This window comes from Dipodomys merriami, unplaced genomic scaffold (genome assembly GCF_024711535.1).
Source record: "Dipodomys merriami isolate MVZ:Mamm:240054 unplaced genomic scaffold, mDipMer1.0.p SCAF_70, whole genome shotgun sequence".
NCBI lineage: Eukaryota > Metazoa > Chordata > Mammalia > Rodentia > Heteromyidae > Dipodomys > Dipodomys merriami.
The window spans coordinates 5,254,393-5,279,229 of NW_027206291.1; the positions used below are offsets into that span (position 1 = coordinate 5,254,393).

The 24,837-nt window shown below is 55.9% G+C and overlaps 2 protein-coding genes across 4 annotated transcripts; both read right to left on the bottom strand.

Moving 5' to 3' along the window:
* Nucleotides 1–872: 872 nt before the first annotated feature.
* On the bottom strand, nt 873–9,696 carry Mex3d (mex-3 RNA binding family member D). Its single transcript, XM_070008065.1, has 2 exons — nt 9,071–9,696; nt 873–2,518 (listed from the first exon to the last, which is right to left on the bottom strand). The coding sequence occupies exons 1-2, from the start codon at nt 9,657–9,659 to the stop codon at nt 1,128–1,130; spliced, it is 1,980 nt and encodes a 659-aa protein (XP_069864166.1). The 5' UTR covers nt 9,660–9,696; the 3' UTR covers nt 873–1,127.
* Nucleotides 9,697–13,801: 4,105 nt separating this feature from the next.
* On the bottom strand, nt 13,802–23,180 carry Mbd3 (methyl-CpG binding domain protein 3). Of its 3 annotated transcripts, none has more exons than XM_070007900.1 (7): nt 22,928–23,180; nt 18,208–18,367; nt 17,835–17,972; nt 17,326–17,416; nt 16,698–16,875; nt 14,712–14,915; nt 13,802–14,429 (listed from the first exon to the last, which is right to left on the bottom strand). In XM_070007900.1, exons 1-6 carry the CDS (start codon nt 23,035–23,037, stop codon nt 14,717–14,719), a joined length of 876 nt encoding a protein of 291 aa, XP_069864001.1. In that variant the 5' UTR covers nt 23,038–23,180; the 3' UTR covers nt 13,802–14,429; nt 14,712–14,716. The 3 variants fall into 3 exon arrangements, with proteins under 3 accessions (XP_069864001.1, XP_069864003.1, XP_069864004.1); XM_070007902.1 differs by having other exon boundaries at nt 17,835–18,017; nt 23,024–23,179; XM_070007903.1 differs by having other exon boundaries at nt 23,024–23,178.
* Nucleotides 23,181–24,837: the final 1,657 nt, after the last annotated feature.

Genomic DNA, 24,837 nt, shown 5'->3' on the forward strand with positions numbered 1-24,837 from the left:
AGTCCTGACCCCACAGAGCTCTCTGGTGACCTGGTAGGCTGCCCTGGGGTTCATCGCTCAGATGTCCTTTGCAGATTTGGGAGGACCTGTCTTGAAGGGCTCCTGTCTTCACATTCACCCTGCCCAGGGCTTTGAACCCACCTGCCTATGCAGACCACCCCACACTCTATAGACATACAGTGGCTGGATGTTCACTAAGGTGGGAGGATCTAAAGGAGGGCTCCTCCCCCCTCCTCCCCCCCCCCATTTACAAAAGGAGATGTTGATCAGAGCTCAGACCCGGACCCCAGAGTACAAGGCCTAGGAGCCAGGGGCCCCCACTAACCAGCACATGGACACCAAGAGCTCACATGTAGTAAAAAGACTTTATTAAGAAGGCTTTAAGTCAAAAAATAAAACTCTTGATACAATTTTTTTAACCCTTAAATCAGCTCAGCAAATATATAATCAGTAATTTAGCTGTGTAAGATTAAAGGTCCATTACTTTATTTAAAATAAAATATATTTTAGTTCTTAAAATTTATTCCATAAAGTACATATTTCCCTAGAAATTCCCTACATATACACAAGAGGTAAAAAGTAAAAATAATTTAAAAAAACTTTAAAAAATTTTTTTAAAAATGACAACAAAAACACAGCAGGAAAGGGAATCATAATTAAAAAAAAAAAAAGGTAAGAAATTTGTTTGGGACGCCCCTGCTCCCGCCCCCCACCCCTCCCTGGCCGCCAGAGGCTGCCGTGGAGAACTGCTGGCCCCCAGAAGGGGTCACAACACCACCCCTCTCTCTGGAAGAGTCCGTGCGGCCCAAGACCGGCCGGGAAAACACTGAAATTCAAAACGGCTACCTACGTACAAAAGGAGGACGAGGAAGGAGAGTGGTAAAAATCATGTTTTTTTGTTTTGTTTTGTTTAAGATTGCCCTGGGGAGGGGGGGGGTGTCTTAAATAAAAAGTGCAAGCAGGCCTTTTCTCTCCGCTTACTTTAACCTGTCCACTCAATACTGTCATTCATCCGGCCCCGAGGGGCTGTCGCTGGGCCGCGGGCCGGCCGTCTCCACGCCTGGCACAGGAGTTAAAGCTGATGCGGACTCTCGTGGCCCCGCCCCGCCCGCCCCGCCCCGCCCGCGCTACGAAAAGATATGAATGGCCTGGGTGGCCGGCGTGCGGCAGGCCGGGCACTCGGGCTCGCTCTTGCCGCAGATGCGGACGGCGCAGTCCATGCAGAAGAGGTTGTGGCCGCAGGGCACCAGCGCGGCCATGGCCTCGCCCTCCGCGCACACCACGCACTCGCGCGCCAGGGCCATGGCGGGGCCCGGGGCGGGGGCCGCGGGGGCCTCGGACGTGCTGGCCGTCGCCGCGGCGGCCATGGGGGGCTTGCGGGCACCGTCCGGGGCCCCGGGGTCCAGGGCGGCGGCGGCGGCGGCGGCGCTGGGCAGCGAGGGCGCTGTGGCAAAGCCGGCGCTGCCGGAGAAGGGCGGCAGGGTGCTCTGCGGCGGCCACCAGGGCAGGGCGCCCACCGGGTCCGGGGCTCCGCGGCGGGCCAGCGGCAGCTCCAGGCCCAGGCCGCCGGGCTCGGGCAGCGTGGGCGAGTGGCGCGGGGTGGCCGCCCCGCTGCTGCGCCGCGCGCTGGAGGACGCGGGCGTCGGGGCCCCGTTGACGGCCGCGCAGCTGCTGAAGGCGGGCAGGGGCGCCGCCCGCTCGAAGGGCGCCCAGATGGTGGCTGCGGCGGGGACCGTCAGGTCCAGCGCCAGGAAGTCGAAGCCGAAGTCGCAGTCCTCGGGGGCGGATGTCCCCGCAGGGGCGCCGGGGCCGTCCCCGCCGAACGTGAAGCCCCCGTTGCCGGATCCTCCGTAGGGGCTGGTGGGGCCCGTGTCCGGCACGGGCGGCGCCCCGCGGCTGCCCGCGTAGAAGGCCTCGGGGGCACCCAGGGCACTGTCCCCGCGGAGGCCGGCCGCGGCCGTGGGGGGCCGCCGCCCCGGGTGGGGAGCCTTGGCCCAGAGGCTGGCGGCCGCCCCCAGCAGGTCCAGGCAGACGTCGGTGCCGTTGGCGTGGAAGTCGCTGTCAGGCCCGGCGTCCGTGAAGGCGCCGGTGCGCAGCGTGATGTGCGCCTCGATCTCCTCGCGCGCGCGATCCACGTTCTCGGGCATGCCGGTGACGGCGAACACGGGCTCCTTGTCGCGCCCGGGCGTCACGATGTACGTGTGCGTCCGCTGCTGGATGCGCTTGATCGTGGCGCCCTTGGGCCCCACCACCAGCCCCACCACGCGGTAGGGCACCCGCACCTGGATGGTGGTCTGGCCCGGGAGGTTGGGCGGGCCCGGGGCGGCGCCCGGCAGCCCGCCCGCCTTGCTGCGCGTGGCGCGGATCAAGGAGAAGTGCTCGGCGGCCGAGAGAATCTCGCGCTTAGCCATCTCCACGTCCTCCTTGCGGCCAGTCACAATGAAGACCGGCTCCTCCCCACGCACCGGAGTCTTGATGTACGTGTTCGTCTTGGCGCGCAGGGCCTTGATCTTGCACCCTGAAAAGGGAGGGGAGACACGGTGACCGCGGGCTGTGGCAGGCAGGGCCAGTGCACGTGCTCAGCTTAGAGCCCACCTGCTCATCCTCAGACCCACCCATGGTCCTCCCAAGACCCCTCTGGACCTGAAAGAAAACAAGAATTCTGTTGTAGGTCACCAGCAATTCATACTCGCCGCAGCCTCGGGACTGAAGATCCTTCCCCTCCCCCCATCCACCACTAGGAGATGTCTAGTGACTTATTAAGAGGTGGAGCTCCAGGAGATGAGGAGGTCAGGGCCCCCCTCCTATCAAGTGAGGACCCATAGAGGCCACATCTGGGAGGAACCAGCACTCACCTGGCACTGCATCTGCTGGCACCTTGATTACTGACTCTCCAGCCTCTAGAACCATATCCACACCTTTCTGCCATTTATAAACGACCCAGACTAAAGGTTATAATGCTGGGAACGGACTGCAATCTCATTTGGAAAGGAGGGGTGTCTTTGCTGATGTGGTTAAAATACCAGCATAATGGATGGAATAAGGAAGATCCTAAATGGAATATGACTGATGTTCTTGTGAGAAGGGACCGTGGTGAAGCAGCCACAGGCCAGGTACACAGAGTTGAAGTGGCGCTGGGAGCTGGAGGAGGCAGGAATGATGCTGCTAGAGTCTCAGAAAAAAGCACGGCCCTGTGCGCCTCGTCCTCACGTTTCTGGGCTGCAGGAACTACTTTTTTTTTTTTTAATTGCTGGTTTGGGGGCTTGAACTCAGGATCTTGTACTCTTGCTTGGCTTTTTTTTTTTTTTTTTTTTTTGCTCAAGGCTGGCACTTTACCACTTGAGCCACAGCTCCACTTCTGGCATTTTGCTGGTTAATCAGAGATAACAGTCTTATAGACTCTCTTTCTGCCCTGGCAGGCTTCAAATTATGATCCTCAAGATTTCAGCTTCCTGGGCTCAGTGGTAGAGTGCTTGCCTTGCATGCATGAGGCCCCTGGGTTCGATTCCTCAGCACCCCAGAAGCAGAAAAGGCCAGAAGTGGGGCTGTGGCACAAGTGGTAGAGCACTAGCCTTGAGCTGAAGAGCTGAGGGACAGTGCCCAGGCCCAGAGTTCAGGCCCCACGACCGGACCCCACCCCCCTCCCAAAAAGAAAAAAAAAAAAAAAAAAAAAGAAAGTGATCTGCATTCAACACCTGTGAAGGCTCCTTGCCCATCCCATCCTGGATGGAAGTCTGGGTGTAGCCTGAACTCATTTTATGTTTGGAGCTATACTAGGGTTTGAACCCAAGTTCTTGCACAAGCTAAGCAAGCACTCTAGCTATACTCACAGCCTTCATTAATTAAAATTTTGTGACAGGCTGGGCGCTGGTGGTTCACACCTGTAATCCTAGCTACTCGGGAGGCAGAGATCTGAGGATCTCGGTTCAAAGTCAGCCAGGGCAGACAAGACTATAAGACTCCTATCTCCAATAAAGCACTCAGAAAACTGGAAGTGGTGCTGTGGCTCAAGAGGTAGAGTGCTAGGCTTGAGCTGAAGAGCTGAGGGACAGTGCCCAGGCCAGAGTTCAGGCCCCATAACCGACAAAAAAAAAAAAAAAAAGATTTCAGCTTCATGTACTGGATTATAGACATGAACCTGCAAACTACCTATATCAGGCAATTTCTACTCTTTCAAGCATAGTCAGCCTCAGGAAATGAACATAGATGCTCCAACAGGACACCAACTCCTCCATCCCATGAGGGATACTGTGGCTCACGAAGTGCAAACAAGGCCATTCAATCGCCATCAGGCTCCCAGCCCCAGGAGAACTGGGTTCTCAGCCCCTAAGCAAAGGTCCTGGGCCAAGACACAAGACAGCTATGAAGGACAAGGTGGGCCCTGAGGGGACACAGCACTGGGGCTTGTGGGTGCTCACTAGACTAGGCTATGACCCACAGGGACCCAGGAGTGTGTGTATGACAGTGACAGATGTCTTTTGCAGGACACACAGGGCTGGGCAATCTGGGGCATAAAAACCAGATGTGGGGGCTGGGAATGTGGCTTAGTGGTAGAGTGCTTGCCTAGCATGCATGAAGCCCTGGGTTCGAATCCTCATTACCACATACACAGCGCTGTGGCTCAAGTGGTAGAGTGCTAGCCTCGAGCAAAAGAAGCCTAGGGACAGTGCCCAGGCCCTGAGTTCAAGCCCCAGGACTGGAAAACACCACCACCACCACCACCACCACGTGTGGCCTGCCCAGTCTTCTTCACTGGGGGCCTTTGAAACATCTTCCGCCAAGGTCTGAGGAGGTCCCCAAAACTGTGGGAAGCAGAGACACCCTGGGCAATGTTTCAGGGCACCTTCAGGGTAAGAGTGTTGCTAATGTCTCTAGGAGGAAAAGATACAACATGAACAGGGCCAACCAAGTGACCCTGAGAAGGTACAGATACAGTGCTGGGCCAGGAAGGCAGAGATCAGAACTGAGGAGCTGGGGAGTCCCTGGGGTTCAGCCAGGGGACACTGGGAGTTGGCAGAGGGGGACAGCAGCCCCTCAGCTCAGAGGTGGTGAACCAAGGCCACACAGTTCCCAAGATGGACCAACAGGAGGGTGACCAGCTTAGGAAAGTTCCTCCCCTCCTTCAGAAGGTTCTGGTGCCAAGTGGCACCAGAACTCAATGGCACCCACACTCACTTTCCCCCAACCTGGCTCAGCCCAGAGGACACTGATCCCTGTCCCACTGGGCAGCCCAGCAGGGGCAAGATGTGGGAGGGAGGGTTCCTGGCATGGGTCCTTCCATTCCGACAGCCCAGGTGCTTTGGGCCCGGGAGGGTCACACCTAGGTGAGAGGACCTCACAGAGTCAACACCTGGATGGAGTGACAAGGTGGGAGCATCTAGGAACAGGTCTGCGAGCCAGGAGAGAGGGAGGGAGGGGGCAGTGCCCCCTCGCCTGTCCCCTGGTGCCTTGTCCCACTGAATGGCAGCCTTGGGTCAAGCTCTTGTGAAATTTAAGCCCAGTTCACCTACTGTACGTCAGCTGAAGCACTCACGGTACCCGCCCCGAGATGCGGCTAACACGGAGGAGGGCTACTTGGTGCCCCAGAGTGAACCTGACACACCCCTGGCCTGTGACACAGCGCGAGAAGGTGGTGGCTGCAGTCTAGCCTTGGGCCCGGAGGGCCCTAGGAGTGACTGATTTTAGCCAGAGGCTGCAATGAGAATTATGCCCCCAGGATTCTGGCTCCAGGGACCACCCAAAGCTGGCTCTGACCTCCCCTGAAGCCTCCCCCCACCCACACTGTGGCCAGACCCTCCCCCCCTCTGAAGGCAGGTGGCAAGTTCCAAACTGAGCCTAAGACAGTGGGCATGAGTCCCGGGTGACCTCCAATGACTGAAGCTGAGTTCTGGGAAGACATTCTTCTTGGTCCAGGCCTGCCAAGTGATGGGGGAAAGACCTTCCTCCCTGACTCGAGCCCAGTGATAACAGGACTTTGCCTACATTATATCCTTGGCAATATGGGACATGTCAAGGCTGGAACAGGTGCATTACATAGTAGACAAAAAAGATCCTGCTGTGGCTCAGCAATGCAGGATCTATAGAAGCACCTATAGAAGCACAAGGCCCTGGCCCTGTCTCCAGAACTCCATGAAATGGGGGGGCCCCCCGCGGGGGATGAGCGGAGAGAGAAATACCCAGCAAGGAATAAGAGTCCTATCTGGGCCTCCTAAGCTCAATAACTCTACTGGGTCCAGAAAGCCTTTGAACCTACCCTACAACTGAGAAAACGGCAGTAGGTGTCAGGGAGATGCTAGCTCTGGGACTGGTGAGGTCAGGCAGCTGTATCTTTCCTGACCTCTAGGAGATGGGTACCCCTAGACCCAGTGGTGTTTTGTTGTTGTTGTTGTTGTTGTTTTCAAGTCCTGGGACTTGAACTGGGGGTCTAGGTGCTGTCTCTGAGATTTTGTGCTTCAAGGCTAGAATTCTACCACTTGGTCCAAAACTATTTCTGGATTTTTTTTGGTAGTTAATTGGGTAAAGAATCTCAAGGAAGCCAGGTACAGGTGGCTCACAAGTGTAATCCTAGCTACTCAGGAGGCTGAGATCCGAGAACCTTGGTTCAAAGCCAGCCCAGGCAGGAAAGTCCATGAGACTGTTATCTCCAATAAACCACTAGAAAACCGGAAGTGGTGCTGTGGCTCAAGTGGTAAAGCACTAGCCTTGAGCTGAAGAGTGCAGGACAGCGCCCAGGCCCAGAGTTCAAGCCCCATAACCAACAACAACAACAAAAACAAAAAACAAAAACAAAAAAAATCTCACTGGCTAGTTTGTTTTTGGTGTGTGTGTGTGTGTGTGTGTGTGTGTGTGTGTGTGTGTGTGTGTGTGTGTGTGTGTGTGTGTGCGCTGCCATTACTGGGGGCTTGAACTTAGGACCTGGACACTATCCCTTAGCTTTTTTTGCTCAAGGTCAGATCTCTACCACTTGAACCACAGCTCTACTTTCACTTCCAACGTTTTGTTGGTTAATTGGAACTAAGAGTCTCATAAACTTTCCTTCCCAGGCTGGCTTTGAGCCTTGATCCTCAGATCTCAGCCTCTTGAGTAGTTAGCATTACAGGTGTGAGCCACTGGTACCAAGCTAAATCCTGGGATTTGACATAAAAGAATAAGTTCAAAGGATCACCAAGGTGAAGAATAGGGTGGGTGATCAGAAGAACAGAGTGGCAGGGCTAGGGCTGGAAGGACCTTTATAGATGTATCTAAGAACTGGGTGTGTGGGAGAAGCTGGGAGCCACAGATGGTTCTAGAAGCATGGATTACTCAAGTTAACATCCTGTTCTGATATTCAGAGGGCTTACCTCCCACCTATGAGGTTATGTGGACACAGAACTAAAACCAGCATCTTATCTGAACATCTCTGAAACGACCCCAAGGAAGGAGACATCTCCCCATCACAGAGAGGGGCTGCCATTTCCAAATGGTCACAGCCACTGTCAGGGGTGGGGTGAACATGCAGGGTTGCCTTGCGGCTCGCCACATCAGGACCTCACAAAGGGTTCTGGATGTACACCGGAGGTCGGGCTGGGCCTGGTGCATCTAGGCTTAGTTCTCCACAAGGCCAGGTGCTCTCTGCCCGACCCTGGACACCACATGAGTAGCTGGAGATGTCTTCAGGTGTAGGACCCCTCAATTCACACAGAGCCACACCTCACCCTCCACTGCCCAGAGGCTCCACTACCTGACAGCTGTGCTAAAGTTCCCCAGGTACAGTTATAAGGAACAGGGGTGAAGGGGCTAAATAGGAAGGCAGTGGCAGTGTGGAGGGAGCTGTTACACGGGGCTCAGAGAACCAACCATCTGCCACTCCTCATGGTGGGTCTCTAGGTCTGGCACAATGCCCCACTCACTTCCCTGGAGTGAGGAGACAAATGAATGAAAGACAGAGGGCTGGCTGGCTAACTGCCCCACCCACCCGGAAGTAGGGAAAGGCTGCAGAGGTGGTGAGGGCATCAATGTGGTCCTCAGTCTAGTTCAGGGAGTCAGGTGACCTTGCAATTGAAGACTTGACATCTTTCCTCTGGCTCAGGTTACAGAGGCTCCAGAGACATGGTCACACCCCCACCTGGACTCCCACCCAGACCCTACCCTAAGATCTCAGACTTGGCTGATAGCAGGCTGTGGGCAGGGAGCTAGGAGTGGGAGCAGTGGGCTGGAGGGCAGGAGAAAGTTGAGGCGGTGGGGCAGGCCGCCAGGCCTCTAACGGGCGGTGGGTGTGTGCTGGGCTGGGCACTGCCCACCACCCGCCTGCCCGCCCCGAAGCTCGAGGGCCAATGAGCATCGGCCAGCCTGATGTCACCCTGCGAATCTCTGCCTGGCTCTCTTAACAAAGAGAACAATGGGGCGGCAACAGGGACGCTCCCACAACGCTGCAGCCCGGACCCCCACACTCTGGGGCTTGCCCATGGCCAGCTTGCCAAAGGAGCCCTGTAGGATTGCACTCCAGACCCAGTCTCTGCACCCTTAGATCCCGGTTCTGGGGAGCGGAGGAAGCGTGGAACAAAGGTTCTCGGTCACCCGGCGCACTCCCACCCAAATCGGGACCGCAGGCTGACCCCGGGGTCCAGTTGAGAGGCACCCGGAATGTACCCCCTTTGTAGTGCCAGACTTCCCTCCTGACCCTGGAGGTAGCCTCCCTTCTGCAACCCTCCCCCCCACACACACACACAAAATCTGGGCTTGCCCCGCCCCATGCCCCCTGGTGGGGTGGAGCACCCACCGCCCAAGCCCCGACCACTGATCCTCAGGCTCTTTTCTCGGGGTGTCCCGGCCAGCAACGGGGCGCCAGGACAGCGGCTGCATCCCGGAGCCCAGACAAAGGGGGCAGCGGGCAGAGCGCGAGGGGAGGAGCACCGGCTGCGCCCAACTTTCTCCCGCTGCCGGCGGCTGGACAAAGGCGCAAAGGCGGCCTCATGGCCAGAGCCCACGCGGGGCGTGTCCAAGTGTCCAGTGTCTGTCCGCGGGTGGAGGGAGTGGGGGGACCGGGAAGAACCCCTCCGGGGAAGGCGACGCCCCGACGGCGGCCACTCACCCTGGCGACCCACGATCTCGGCGACGTGCTCCGAGCTGGGCACGGGCACACACTCGGTCATGTTCACGCTCTTCTTGCGGCTGCCGATCACGCTCATCTGCTCGGCCAGCAGCGTCGGGGGACCCAGGGCCGCTGGGTGGGGCGCGAAGCCGGCGAACACGTCGGGCGGCGACGGCCGGGGCGGCGGCGGCGGCGGGGGGCTCCCGTCGGGCTCCAGCAGCGGCAGCGCGCCGGGCGCCACGGCCACCGCCACGGTGGGCGCCATGGCGAGGGGCGTGCTGGCCTCCGGCCCGTCGGGGGGCGCGGGCTCGGCTTTCCCGCCGTCCGCGTCGCCGGCCGTCGCGCCGTCTCCGCTGCCAGCCGCCGCCCCCTCCTCGTCTGGGGGTCCTGCGCCCCCCAAGCCCAGCGCGGACAGCTGGTCCAGCGCCAGGCGCAGCGCGGCGGCCGCGTCGTCGGGTTCGGGCGGCGGCCGGGGCGCGGCCTCCTCGATGCCTGGGGGTGGGGGGCGCGGGCTGGGGTCTCCTCCGGCCGCCGTCCCCCCCGGCCCGCCGCCCCCACCGCCGTCGGGCTGGCCGGTGGAGCTGGGCATGGCCGGCGCTAGCGCTCGGGCCCGCGCTCTCGCCGCTCGGCCGCCGGCCGCCCGCGCCGCCGCCGCCGCCCGCGCCGCCCTCCGCCTCTGCGAGCTCGGCCGCCGGCCGCCGGCATCCAGCGGCGGGGCGGGGCGGCGGCGGGCGGGGCGGCGGCGCGGGGCTGCTCGGCCGGCCCGGGCCGGGGGGCGGCCGGACTCTCTGTGTTCGCGGGCTGCGGCGGCTCCTGGCGGCCGAGGCGGCGGCGGAGGCGCGGGACGCTCCTGCCCTCCCGCCGCCCGCCCTCCCGGGCCGCCGGCCCCGCCCCGGCCCCGCCCCGCGACGTCACCGCGCCCAACAATGGGCGCCGGCAGCGCGCACGCGCGGGGCGGCCCCGCCCCCCCCCCCCCCCCGCCGCGGGCTCGGACTCGGCGCGTTCGCACGTGCTGCCGCCGCGGCGAGTGGGTGGGTCCGCCGGGCACCCACCCCGGCCGGGGCTCCCCCTGGCCGGCTGCACGGGCCTCCCGAGTGCTCCGAGGACTCGGGGTCCCGCTGACGGCGCGCCCCTCGCCCCGGCGCCGAGCCTGGGGCCCCCTTCCCCAGCTCGCCCCCGAGCCGGGGGCCCTCTCTTTGTGTGCCTCTCGTGACCGCGCAGGGCGTCTCCCGCTCTCCGGGAGCTGCGAACCTGTGGTCCCGGTAGCCCCCTCACCATCTACCCTCCCTAGGCTAGGTGCCACTTCCCGGGTGCACCCCCCGGACCTGGGGTTCCTCGCCGCCGCCCCTCCCATCCCCCTCAAGTAGAGCCGGGGGTCTGGAGCCCTCCCTGGGTTCTCAAGATCCTGCCGCCCCTCGGGTCCGCGCCCTCTCCGAGGCCAGCATCCACTGCCAGTGCCCTGGGCTCTGTCTCCCGGTGCCTGTGGCTCGCGCCTGTCATCCTCGCTACTCCAGGCTAACATTTTAGGATCGCAGTTCAAAGCCAGCCGGGGCAGGAAAGTCCATGAGACTCTTATCTCCAAATAAACACACAAACACACAAAGCCAGAAGTGGAGGTAATGGCTCCAGCGCCCAGGCCCTGAGTTCAAGCGCCAGGATCTGGAGTGCAGGGGTGGGGATGTAGGATCATGGTTCAAGGCCAGCACTGGCAGAAAATCTAAGATCCCTTTCTCAACCCATAGCTGGGTGCAGGGACACACACCCATCCTCCCAGCTACCACTGGAAGCTTAAACGAGATAGACCATGGTCCTGGCCCATGCCTAGTCAGGAAAGGAGACCTGATCTCAGAGACGACATGTGAGAGCAGACACATGCAGCAGTGGTACTCAGTAGATAATATGTTGAAAATGAACTGTACAACTTGTGGGTGGGGACAAGAGGAAAATACTGGGAGAAGAGGAGGTAACATTGTTCAAAAGATGTGCTCATTATCTGACTTGGGTAACTTTAACCCCTCTGTAATCTTTATAATGCTAAAATAAAAAAAAATAGATGAATGGATACACAGCACATCCCATCTACATGCTGGAACATCAGTCAGGAACACAGTGAAGCTCCTGGGGGCCAGGGGCAAAAAGTAGTATAAATATCTTTTAGGGATAGGATCAAGCAAGGCTATTTCCATCATGAAAGATTTTAGTGGTATTTCAATTAAAGGGGAATAAACTATGTGTATTAGTTACAGCTTTGGTGTGTATGTGTGTCTCAGTGCTGTGTCTCAGGTCTCAGTGCTGTCCCTAAGTTTCTGTTGCTCAAGGCTGACATTCTACAACTTGAACCACAGTTCCACTTCCAGCTTTCTGGTGGTTAATTGGAGGTAAGTCTATGGGCTTTCTGCCCAGGCTTGGCTTTGAACATCAATTTTCAGATTTCATCTTCCCTAGTAGCTAGGATTACCAGCATGAACTACCAGTGCCCAACATCACTCAACATTTTTTTTTTTTTGCCAGTAGTCCCAGAGCTTGAACTCAGGGCCTGTGCTTCATGCATGCTAGGCAAGCACTCTACCACTAAACCACATTCCCACCACTCAACTTTTTTTTTTTTTTGGTAGGTTGTGGAACTTGAACTCTGGGCCTGGGCCCTGTCCCTCAGCTCTCCAGCTCAAGGCTAGCACTCTACCACTTGAGCCACAGTGCTACTTCCAGCTTTTTTTCTTTTTGCTTATGTGGTGATGGGGAATCAAATCCAGGGCCTCATGCATGCAAGGCAAGTGCTCTACCACTGAGCCACCTTTCCAGCCCCTCAACTTTTTTTGATTGTGGCAGTCAAGTATTTGTACTGATTAATTGTAGACAGGATTTTTCTGCTTGAGCTAGCTTTGTGCCTGTATCCTCAGAACTCAAGATTCCAGAATAGCTAGGATTGCAGGCATGACTAGTATTTGGCCCATATATATAGCCCATACACACATATTTGTGTGTGTGTATATATGTATATATACACACACATATATATACACATATGGCCCCCCCATATATATATATATATATATATATATATATATATATATATATATATATATATATATATATATACTTTTTTCTTAATTTTTATTTTTCCTGGGTCTGGGCCTTGAGCTCTGGACCTGGACACTGTCCCAAAGCTTCTTTTGTTCAAGGCTAGTGCTCTAACTTCTTGAGCTACAGTACTATTGTTGGCTATTTTTGTGATTAATTGGATAGTCTCACAGACTTTCCTGCCAGGGCTGGTGAACCATGATCCTCAGATCTCAGCCTCCTGAGCAGCAGGATTACAGGTGAGTCACCAGCACCAGCACCTAGCCCAGTAAGTTAGTTAAAATGATAAATGGAGTATGCTGTGTGGGTGAACCTCACTATGTCATTTCTTTCAATGATGGACACTTTTGAGCCACATGGCTCTTGACCAAGTTTTACAGGATCACATTGCGGTGTCCAGCCTCCCCAAAGCCTATGGATTCCTGCCCAGAACAGTGTTATCCAGTAGGACATTTCTGATGATGTCCTCCCTGTGTAAGCCCACAGTAGTGACTTGCTAGGACACAGGTCCCTGGGTTAGGGTCTTCTGAGGTGGACGAGGTAAGGGATGGTCAGAGTTGTCCATAGGCTGGGCCCACAGGGATGGGAGAGGAGCAGCAGGGGTGCTGGGAGTTATAGTTCCCCCCTCCCCTGGTGAGCATTGGGCCCCCCATTGTTACTCTCAGCCCTGGTCACAGCTGATATAGGATGGCCTGAGGATGATGCCTGGAGCTGGGGATGGAACTCCTATCAGCCCATGCCAAGGCAGCCATGTCTGCTTTGGGGATAAAGCTCAGCAGAGAGGATGAATGACAGACCCCCTAAATGGTGGGTGAACAGAGTGGGGTCTGGGCCGCTTCAGACTGGGGAGACCGGAAGTAGGGTCACTTTCTCAGGGTTGTGAAACAGACAGGGTGGCAAGTGGAGGAGGCTGGCATAGCTGCAGGTGTCCATATATCCAGAGGACAGCCTTTTGGGGTTCCCCACCCTAGGGTTGGGTGCCCCTTGAGGTCTTTCTAGGACATCCTCCTGAGTGAGGGGGATGGGTCTGACCTCAGCTACCCTGCAGCACTCAGGCAGGCAAAGATCTGCATGGGGCTCAATCTCCTTCCCCTTCCTCTAGGACCTGACTCAGGTGCCACCTGCCCGGGGACCTGCACACCACAGCTAACTCTTCATTCTGTAGCATGTATAGCCCCAAATGATGAAAACCCAACCTTTTGGGTGGATTACCCAGCCCTGGACCCAGCAAGGGGCTTCCCTGGAGGTGGGATTATGGAGCCCAGGCACAGAGCATGCTAGCTCTTGCCCCACAACCCCTACCTCTTCAGTGTGGGACAGGAAGGGCGGGGGTGCTGCCACAGTCAGATCCTTGGCGGCTCACTGGCCCCAGAAGCCAGGGGAGAGGTACGGGTTCAGTGTCCACCTGGCAGTTTGCCTGGTATAGATTCCTGCTTGAGGGACTGGACACAAAGGGTGCTCAAGGAGCATTTTGCACTATCACACACCAAGAGGCAGCTGCTGGGGGTACCTGGAGAGCAGGATGAATTGTCCCAGGGCCCCAGCTCAGAACTGCTGCCTCCTCCTGGATCTCTGAGAGTCTCCTGCCCTGCTATAGAGGGAAATAGAGTGGTTCAGCTGAAGCCAGGCAGCTCATACACAAGGTCCAGCCAAAGTTCAGCCATTTGTGTCATTTATTGAAGGAAAGTGACTTCCTGGGCTGCAGCTGGTTCTGGCTGGGAGTTGCCAGCTCTGCCTGCTAGGTGGTCCTGTGTGAGAGGAGCTGTCTGGACCCCCAGCCTGCAGGTCAGCCCTTCTCGCCTCCTCACACTGCTCAAGGAGGAGGTAGACCAAATTTCAAGTTCTCCCCAGCTGCTGGAGATATGGCAGCCAACAACCACAAGGTGCTTGGGCTCCATGGCGCCCAGGCCAGTCTGCTGGCCCCTGCTGTGTTGAGGATCATTAGGCAGTGGCCACCGAGAGGAGGCTGGCTTCAAGGCTGAGGCATCACTGGCCCTAAGTTCACCATGAAGGAACCTCCTGCCAGGCGGGGCCCAGTGGCCAGCAGCTCTTCCAGAACCATGGACTTCAAAGAAGAGCTGCAGCAGGGAAAGGGGGTCATCTTCCTCCAGTCATACCTCTCCAGGCCCAGAGAAGAGGCTCACTGAAGGAGGAAGGATGAAAGGTGCCCCCTACCCACTGGGCCTGGCCTCTTGGCCTAGTCCCAAGAGAAGCTGAGTGCAGGCAGCCATGCAATGCCAGCTGGTGCTCCACAGCATGGGGTCCTTGGGCAGGGCATCTGGAAGAAAGAGGATACCATTAGCAAATGAATGAGGCATGGGGACCTGGATTCTTCTGGGACACAAGTTCTGGGCAGCTGGGCGCTGGCTCACACCTGTAATCCTAGCTACTCGGAGGCTGATCTGAGGATCACGGTTCCAAGCACAGGTGCTAGGCTGTTAGGGGGTCCCTTGCCCAGGCACCACCATATATCAAGCGAAAAAGGGGCACTTTCATGGGCCTGTCTTGTCCCTGAGACCCTTGCCTAGGTGTAGAATCCTGTCCTGGTGACCTGTAGCACCTGCTCTAGACACGCTCCAGCTCCTGGTCTGGCTCAGGCTCCTCATCATCATCCTCATCCTCATCGTCGTCATCCTCGTCCACACAGGCCTTGTCCAATGGCGCCTCACCATCCCGGGCCAGCTCCTCCACGTGGGCCAGCATGTCAGCCATCAGCGCCTCCTCTAGCCGCTTCCGAACCTGCTGCACCAGCTCTTCCTGTTTCCTGGGGAGACAGAGGCTGTCAGGGGATGCCCAGGTGGCAGCTAGGTGCTGGGGATGGATGGAGATGGACCCGTGAGCCCCCTACCCCCCTGCCCTTCTCTCATTATCCCTTAGCACGTTTGCAAAGAAAACAAGAGCACTAGGCTGGATGGAGGCCCAGCTACTCGGGAGGCTGAGATTTGAGTCATGACTTGAAGCCAGTCTGGGCAGGAAAGTCTGAGACTCTCATCTCCAATTAAGCCCAAAAAAGCTGGAAGTGGAGCTGTGGCTCAAGTGGAAGAGTGCTAACCTTGAGCAAAAAAGAACAGGGACAGCGCCTATGACTGAGTTCAAGCCCCAGGATCTGCACAAAAGAAAGGGGGGCGGGGGGAGAAGGAGGGAGGGAGAAGACTGGAAGGGGAGGGGAAGGGGAAGGGAGAGAGGGAGGGAAAGAAAGTGTAGCTCAAAGTGGTAGAACACCAGCTTTGAGTGAAAATGTCAGGTGAGAGCTTAAGGCCCTGAGTTCAAGCCCTAGTACCAGCAAAAAACAAAAACAAACAAATAAACCTAATACACCTGTGTACTCTATGCCTGTCTAAGCAGAGTGCTGCCTCTTGGCTTCCAAGGGCTAGGGACGGGTGCTGACCATCTCCTTGCCCACAGCCTTTGGTAACACGGCAGCTGAGAAGCTGTCGCCAGTCCCTGTACACACCATCAACCTCTCTTCTGCGTGCTTTAGGGTGCTCTTTGTCTTTAGTTTACCAGAAACTCATTCAGACCCTCTGGGTTCCCTTTCCACAGGAATGGCCTGTCTTCCTTGCTTTGCAGTCCCACCTTGCTGGGGCACATCCTGGCTGTCTTGCTCCAATCTAACCACCTTTAGTCCTCTCCAGGTCCCAGAGTCCACTATATCTACTGCCAGTTCTACACTTCTAAAAGTTCCACATGGCTTTTAAAGATCCCATTTCCAATACCTTGTTCTTTTCTTTCATTTCTTTTCTTTTTTTTTTTTGTCAGTCATGGGGCTTGAACTCTGGGCCTGAACTATTCTGTTCAAGGCAAGCCACAGCACCACTTCCAGTTTTCTGCGGTTTAACTGAAGATGAGTCTCACAGACTTTCCTGCCCAGGCTGGCTTTGAAACCATGGTCTTCAGATCTCAGCCTCCTGGGTAGCTAGGATTATAGGTGTGAGCCTCCAGTGCCTGGCCGTGTTCTCTTCTTACATTTTCTTTTTTCTTTTGCCAGTTACTGGGCATTGATCTCAGGGCCTGGGCACTGTCTTGAGATTTTGTGCTTAAGGCTAGTGTTCTACCACTTGGAGCTACAGCTCCATTTCCAGCTTTTTGATAGTTAATAGGTGGTATAAGTCTCAAAGACTTTCTAGCCCAGTTTGGCTTTGTACCTTGATCCTCAGATCTTAGCTTTCTAAGTAGCTAGGATTACAGACATGAGCCACTCGGCTCATGATGGAATTCTTCACTCCCACAACTCATAGAGTGTGGTGACTTTCAACCCAAATGCAGGGCCCACATCACTGCCAGCCAGTAGACAGCCTGAGCTCTGGTGGCTCCAAACCCGATGCTCCAGGGCCACGACTGCCAAGAGCCTTTAAGCAGGTACCACAAAGCATTTGTTCCAGATGCCTAACACTAGTTGAAAGAACCCTCTTCCTTTCTAGCACATTCTTCAATAGCCAGGGCTCCTAGTTCACGGCTAAGTCTGGCCCATTCTGTTCTAAAGCCCAACAGCATTGGCAGTACAGGTGATGAGGAGGTGGGAAGTACGGGACAGGCCACTAGCTACCTGATGTCCTCGTCGGTCACCATGAAAGCTTTGCACAGGGGCTGCGTGGTGTTCAGCCACACACCAGGATTCTTCTCCACAGCAGCTGAGAGCTGCCCTGTGATGGGCATGGTACTGGTGTGCAGGGCGCTGGCGATGGCTGACAGCAGCGTCTCGTCTGTGCACCCAGGGCCCACCCCTGCCAGGACAGAGGACAGCCATTGGTGGGGGTGGTCATAGGAAGCTGCAGAAAAGGCCCCGGGCAGGCTGCTGCCTGCCACCACTTTCACAGCAGGGAAAAAATACAAGGTTCAGGGCTTCCCTTACTAAGAGCAGGGGTATGATTTCCAGGGCTGGGACAAAATCAAAAAGCTCTGCAGGGACTAGGGTTTTCCCTCTAGTGGTGCTAGGGATGAAGCGAGGAGTTTCTCAATGGGCCAAACTCCCAGGCCCTTCTTCCCACAGGTCTTTTCAGAACAGCAGAGAGCTAATCAAGTTGCCCCTCTGTGCCCCCAGGACTCAGGCCACACAAGCTCCATCTTTGTTTCCACCTGTCTCCCCAAAGTCAAGTAAGAGTCTTGGCCCTCCTCATACCAGCCTGGCTCCGTCTTCAGAGTGGGAAGGGGAGATGCCCAGAAGTCAGGCTCACCTTGCAGGCCCTTGGGCAGGTCCATGGTCCTGACCAGCTCCTCTGCGATGTCAAAGGCACTCAGTCCACTCAGCTTCTTCTCCCAGAACAGCTGCCAAGGTAGAAGGGCAGCACGGTGTGTAAGGAGGGAACCAACCTTCCCTGGGCCAAGCCTATGGGGGAGGCCCTGAACCTCCTTACCCCTTACTCCTGCACCACACCCAGGTATTCAGTGGGTATTTGTAAATGAATGTGGAAATCACGAGTGCTCCTCAGTTTACAAAGCAGGTTACAAAGCCATCTATGTGCTGTGTCATTTAACACATCTGCCCACAGACCAAAGTTTTCAGAGTAGACTGGGAGGAGCTATACCACCTATGGGGAGAAGAGCAGGGGCTAAGGGCTCTGACGAAATCCCCAGGTCAGGAAGGTGCTCCTTTATAAAAGTGGGGATGGGCCCACAGCTTTCACAAGGGGTCGGGTCTGGCCACAGGGTCTTACCAAGGTCTCAGGGATGCACTTAGCCTCACCTGCCTAGGCTGGTCCACCGCCTTCTGCGGATCACTCTTCACTTTGTTGCTAGGGTGGTTAGTGATCTTGGTCACTGGCTGCTTGAAGATGGATGCTGTCTGCCGCACGGGTAGTGCGGTGTTCAGGTCAGGTTTGCCCTGCGGGGACAAGGCGCTGCAGCGGGCGGCCCCCGCTGGGGTCCACTGCGGGCCAAGGGGACCGGGCGCATGCTCAGCCAGGGCCATCATGCAGGGCAGGGGCTCCGGCGGGCACAGCCCTGGCTCCGAGGCCTCGGGGGCTGTGTCCTCGCCATGCGCCTGCCGGCAGCCCTGCAAGGGGCAGCTCTGCCAGGCCACGCACCTGAGAGGGAGGCCCCGCCCCGCCGATGCTCACCTTAACCTGGTTAGAGGAGTCGTAGCGCACACGTTGGCGGCTCTTGTTCATCTTGCTCATCAGCATCTTGCCAGTACGGAAGTCAAAGGTGCTCAAGTCCATGGAGCCTCCCAGGTAGCGAGCCAGCTGTGGCTTGCTGCGGAACTTCTTCCCACTGGGGCTGTGGGCAGAGGCAGGTCAGGCTGGGTCTGGGGGAGTCACGGTGGGACCATCCCTTATCACCATCCTAAAGGAATGTCTTTCTACCCTTCTAAGCCCCCTACTGCCAATATGGGGCCATCTCAGAGCATACTGCAACATGGTTCTCCAGAGCTAGTGGCTGGGGCACTGACCTAGGAGCCCCCTTTGGGATGGTCACAGCATTGGAGAGGGGACTGGGACCAGAAACCCTGCAGTCGCTGGGGACTGGAAACGGGGTGCTACTTGCTCTGTCAGGCAGCCTGCTCTGTCCAGGAAATACTAGGCATCTGAGACTACTTGAGGGAACGAGCAGCACCAAGCTCAAGACAGCTAGCAGATGGGTATTAAGAGCATCCGGTGTGGAAATGGCATGACACCTGGGACTCAGCAGTTCCACCCCTAGTAAGCCACCACCCCAAGCAAGGAAAACGTCCACCTTGAACTTGTACTCCCATCCAAAAGGTGGAACCACCCAAGGTAAGTGATACAAAGCATGGTCCATCCAGACTGGAATAGCATGCCGCCTTGAACAGGAGCAGGATAACACAGGCAAGGAACCTTGAGGGCCAGGTGGTCAGTGAGAATCAGACACAAAAGGCCCCACTGATGGAAAATGTACTTCAAGCCAATCCATAGGCTAGACTCCGGATTCCTGGTGCCAGGGGCTACAGAAGAGGAGGGGCTTCCTTTGAAAATTCTGGTGTACGGGGCTGGGAAGGTGGCTCAGTGGTAGAGCACTTGCCTTGCATGCTTGAGGCCCTGGGTTTGATTCCTCAGCACCACATAAGAAAAAAGCCGGAAGTGGAGCTGTGGCTCAAGTGGTAGAGTGCTAGCCTTGAGCTGAAGAGCTGAGGGACAGCGCCCAGGCCCAGAGTTCAGGCCCCACGACCGGACCCCCCCCCCAAAAAAAAAAAAAAAAAAGAAAATTCTGGTGTTGACACTAAAACCCACTAAATTGCATGTAAATGGATGAACTGTAATAGTCCATGACTAATCACAATAAGGCTTTAAGGGGCTGGAAAGGTGGCTCAGTGGTAGAGTGCTTGCCTTGCATGCATGAAGCCCTGGGTTCGATTCCTCAGCATCACATAAGCAGAAAAAGCCAGAAGCGGTGCTATGGCTCAAGTGGTAGAGTGCCATCCTTAAGCTGAAGAGCTGAGGGACAGCACCCAGGCCCTGAGTTCAAGCCCCAGGACCAGCAAAATCTGTGTGGCTGAATATTATTATCTGTGGACATGTTACAAAACGAATACCTTGCATACTTCAAGAGATGAACCACACTGTATATACATCATTTCAACAAAGTCATTAAAAAACAAATTTAAGGCAGATTAATAGTGGTGAAGTGGAGAGTACCAATGGGGATGGTAGTTCTTTTAGGGGTGATGCAAATGTTATGGGAGACAGTGGTTGGGGTTGAACAAGCCTGTTCATGTCGTAGTAACTACTGCATTGCACACATTAAGTTAACTGTAACCCTCTGTACATCAGCTTTATAATAACAATTTTTTAAAGGTGAGTTATGAAACATGAATTACACTGTAATTTGTGTTTGTATATAAACACACACACACATACGCTGGATTGGGGCTTGAACTCAAGAGATTGGTCACTGTCGCTCAGCTTTTGTGCTTAAGGCTAGTACTCTACCACTTGAGCCACACCTCCAGCTTTTTGGTGATTAATTTCAAGGTAAGTTTCATGGACCTTCCTGTTGGGACTGGCTTCCAATTTTGATTCTTAGATCCCAGGCTCCTGAGTAGCTAGGATTATAAGCATGAGCCATCAGCACCTGGCTTACACTGTAATTTTTTCACATGGTTATGCAGATTCACACTGACACAGAAAGATTTCCCTGACATCTTATTGAAGAAAATATTCAATAAAAAAGATTGTGCAAGCGTACAAAGAACAGCCTGAGCTCTCTCACATCTAGCTTTCAGTCAGCGTCGTCAGCAAGCAGACCAGGCTTGCACCTCTAAGGTTCTGTCTTGCTGTGGGAACCGCACATCCCATCTCTTTCGTTCACCTGCACCCTTTCCTGCTAACTCAAGAATGGGGGTGAGGGGGGGCAGGGGTCAGAGGGGGAATCCCTCAAAGATGAATGCCCAGAAGTTCAGGGAAGGCAGGATGATCACATTCTCAAGACACTGGCCAGCTTGGGCTTGGTCCAGCTCAAGCTGCAGCCAGTCTCAAGTCTCCCAAGCCGTTGTACAGATGCCCACTGCCTGGACCACTCTTCCCTTATCTACTGTCCTCCCCTCCACATCCAAACAGCAGGCATCCTACCTTCAGGCATTTCCCTTGTCTGAGAGGATAGAACCCTACCACTTCGAAGAAACAAAAAGGAGTAACGACATAGAAACAGGGCAGGGCTAAATAGAGAATGCATACAGGGACCCTAAAAGACAATGTTTGCAGCCCTGAAATTACAACATCTGAAATGACAAGGTCCCCGCTTATCATATACCACTTCAGGGGCTAACAGTCCCATCTTGCCTTTGCTATCCTTGCACTTTTTTTTTGAGTCCGGTCCTGGGGCCTGAACTCTGGGCCTGGGCGCTGTCCCTCAGCTCTTCAGCTAAAGGCTAGAGCTCTAACACTTAAGCCACAGCGCCACTTCCAGCTTTTTTTCTTTTTTGCTTATGTGGTGCTGAGGAATCGAACCCAGGGCCTCATGCATGCAAGGCAAGCGCTCTACCACTGAGCCACCTTCCCAGCCCCCTTGCACTTTTTTTTCTTTTGTTGGTTGTGGGGCTTGAACTCGGCCTAGGAGCTGTCCCTGAACTCTTCAGCTCAAGCACAGCCCTCTCTACCACCTGGGCCACAGTGCCCCTTCCAATTTTCAGTGGCTAATTGGAGATAAGAGTCTCACAGCTGTACCTGCTCAGGCTGGCTTTGAACTGTGATCCTCAGATCTCAGCCTCCTGTGAGCTACCAGTGCCTGGTTCCTTGCACTTTTTTTTTTTTTGTCAGTTGTGGTGCTTGAACTCTGGGCTTGGGCGCTGTCCTTGAGCTCCTCAGCTCAAGGCAAGCACTCTACCACTTGAGCCACAGCGCCACTTGTGGTTTTCTAGTGATTTATTGGAGATAAGTGTCTCACAGGCTTTTCCTGCCCGGGGTGGCTTGGAACTGCGATTCTCAGATTTCAGCTTCCTGAGTAGCTAGGATTACAGGTGTGAGCCATGGATGCCTGGCTTCCTTGCATTTTTTTAAAGCTAAGCTTGTCTAAGATGAGTATCTACCCTTCTACACATAAGATGTCCCTCACTTAACCTCTCAAAACAGGAACAGCAGAAAATCAAAGGAAGACAGCTCTATAGGCTGAACTTAGAATGGAGCCAGATGCTGTCCCTCATTGGCTCTACTGCACTCCCCTAGCCAGTCCCTGCCCAGCTGGCACCCTACAAGCAGCAGGCGACCTAACAAGAAAGCAACTCAAAGGGAACAATTAAAGCTGTTGGTGCTGGTGACTCAGATCTGTAATCCTAGCTACTCAGGAGGCTGAGATCTGAAGGTGGCAGTTCAGAGTCAGGTGGGGGCAGAAAAGCTAGTCTCTTATTTCCAATTAACTACCAAAAAATCTGGAAGTGGAGGTACGGCTCAAGTGGTAGAGCATCAGTCTTGAGCAAAAAAGCTCCCAGATAGCACCCAGACCCTGAATTCAAACCTTAATACCCGCACAAAAAAAATAATTTTAAAAACTGGCTTGGAATAACAATGACTTTCAAGTTGTGGTGCAGCTGTTATGGTTTGCCTAGCATGACTGAGGGGCCGTGGGTTTGTCTCCAGCCGGGGGGAAAAAAGAATCATTCAGAAGACAAGGCAACACAGCAGGTGCTAACTAGCTGTCTGAACTAGAGACGAGCATGTAACTCTTTGTTCAGCCAAGTGGGTTCTCCAGCTGTCCTTCCCAAGTAAAGAGCAGTCCCCTCCTCCCCAGTTGGTGCTGGAGGGATCTGAAAGCCTCTGACCACCTGCGGGATCAACAAAAAGGCACTGGCACTGGACTCACATCTAGGCAGCCACGATCCACGAAGGGGCGTGTGCAATGAAACATACCCCAAGGAAAATGTAGCTGGGGACCGGCCCGGAAATTTTGCATTTTCGAGCAGACCTGCCACGGATTACTCCAACGAGCCAGGCTCTCCCCAACCCCTCACCCCATCCAGGGCTCCAGTTTCGGGAACTTCCCAAAGCGATCAAAAGGACAGCCCAGCCCCCACCCCCCGCCTCCCAGCAGCCTCTGGCCATGGGTCGGGCGCCCCTCGCCCAGAGCGCGCGGTGACCGCGACTACCGGGACAAAAGCTCCCATTACCGCCGGCCCCAGCACCATGCGGCCGCACGCCAAGCTGGGCGCACGCGCACTGGGCCATCGCCCGCCGAGAGGGCCAGCTCGTACGCGGGACGCACGCTCGTACGCACGCACGGCGCACGCGCGCGGCCCAGGCCCTGGCCCCGGGTAGGGGCGCCCAAGACGCCGCAGAGGCCGCTGGGAGGCGCCCGTTGGGGCCCTGCGCGGCCGGGGCGCTCATTCACCTATAGTAAAAGATATCCCTGTGGCCGGCCGACAGCCCCGACCTTCTGGGCACTTCTTCCCTCTCCCAGCCCTGCGGGAGCGCCGGGCACTCCCACCTCTTCCGCTCCATCGCGCCCAGCTCCACGGCCCGCCTCCGGGCCTGCCGCCGCCGCCGCCGCCGCGACCCCCGCTCTTCGCCGCCGCCGCCGCCTCAGCTGCCTTCCACCGCCACCACTTGCCGCGGCTGTTCCAGCCCACGGGCCCCCGCCCTCCGCCCCAGCCGGGCGTGCGCCGGCTTTGCCTCCCTCCCGGCCCCCTCCCCGCGCTCGCCAGCCCCCGCTCGGGGGGCCGCTCCGCCCACCCGCCCGCGCGCGGGGCCAGTGGCTCATCTGCGCAGCCGCAGAGCCAGCCCCGCCTCCGGCCGCCCGCAGGGCCTGCTCCTAGCCGAAGAGGCCAATCAGCGCGCGGCAAGGGGCAGGGCCGCTTACAATTGGAGAGCGTGCGCCCTTGGCCCTGTGCACCTACCCCAATGGACAGCTGTTCCCGCGCGGGGCGCATTGGAAGCTTGGAAGTTTTGACACTTGTCAGGTGCTTGTACACCTGGCGGGGAGTCCTTTCCCTGGGTACTCACCTGACTCTGCTAGAGACTTGGGGATCCCCTTCCAGCGCTGGAACCGTGACTCTCATTGCTTTTTCGCTCAGGGCTGATGGCTCTACCACTTGAGCCACAGATTTTTTTTTTTGCTGATTAATTGGAGATGAGGGTCTCATGGATGTCCTTCCCTGGACTGGCTTCAAACTGTGATCCTCAGATCTCAGCCTCCGACGTTTATAGGCTAGGTTTACAGGCGTGAGCTGCCAGCGCCCGGCCTTTTCACTTAAAAAAAAATATTTTTTAAAGTATCTTTTTTTTTTTGGCCTGGCGCCAGTGGCTCACGCCTGTCATCCTAGCTACTAAGGAGGCTGAGATCTGAGGATCGCGGTTCAAAGCCAGCCTGGGAAGGAAAGTCCGTGAGACTCTCATCTCCAATAATCCACTAGAAAACCAGAAGTGGCGCTGTGGCTCAAGTGGTCGAGCACTTGCTTTGAGCTCATAGAGCTGAGGACAGCCCCCAGGCCTCGAGTTCAAGCCCCATGACCAACCAAACAAAAAAAATCTTACTTGGCTTTTATGTGTGATACAACAGCTTAAGTGCCAGGTGCCAGTGGCTCAGGCCTTTCATCTAGCTATTCAGGAGGCTGAGATATGAGGATTGCCATTCAAAGCCAGCCTGAGCAGCAAAGTCCATGAGACACTTATCTCTTACCACCAAAATGTTGGAAGCAGAGCTATGGCTCAGATAGGTGGTAGATATTTAGTCTTGAGCAAAAAATGCTAAAGGACAGTCTCTGAGTTAAAGTCCCAAACTGTTACCAGCACATGTACACACAATTGGGCTGCAGGTTTGACACAAGCCATTGAACTCCAGCTCAGCATGCAGGAGTCTCTGAGTTCAAACTCCAGTACCAGCACATGCTTACAAAGAGGTTAAAGTTGGGTGCCGGTGGCTCACACGTGTAATCCTAGCTACTCAGGAGGCTGAGATCTGAGGATCAAAGCCAACCTTGGCAGGAAAGTCCATGAGACTCTTATCTCCAATAAACTACTCAGAAAAAGCTGGAAGTGGTGCTGTGGCTCAAGTGGTAGAGTTTTTGTTTTTTTTTTTTTTTGTCGGTCGTGGGGCTTGAACTCTGGGCCTGGGCGCTGTCCCTTAGCTCTTCAGCTGTAGACTAGCGCTCTACCACTTGAGCCTCAGCCCCACTTCTAGTTTTCTCTGCTTATGTGGTGCTGAGGAATCGAACCCAGGGCCTCATGCATGCAAGGCAAGCACTCTACCAGTGAGCCACCTTCCCAGCCCCAAGTGGTAGAGTTCTTGCCTTGAGCTGACAG

Bases quoted from the DNA above. Each gene is read 5' to 3' on its own strand.
- Mbd3 (XM_070007900.1), bottom strand. From the start codon at position 23,037: ATGGAGCGGAAGAGGTGGGAGTGCCCGGCGCTCCCGCAGGGCTGGGAG. The intron at 18,368-22,927 runs GTGAATGAGCGC...CTCTGCCCACAG, and splicing joins AGGGATATCTTTTACTATAG to CCCCAGTGGGAAGAAGTTCC. The intron at 17,417-17,834 runs GTGAGGCTAAGT...CTACCTTGGCAG, and splicing joins CGGTGGACCAGCCTAGGCAG to CTGTTCTGGGAGAAGAAGCT.
- Mex3d (XM_070008065.1), bottom strand. From the start codon at position 9,659: ATGCCCAGCTCCACCGGCCAGCCCGACGGCGGTGGGGGCGGCGGGCCG. The intron at 2,519-9,070 runs GTGAGTGGCCGC...CTCCCTTTTCAG, and splicing joins CGAGATCGTGGGTCGCCAGG to GGTGCAAGATCAAGGCCCTG.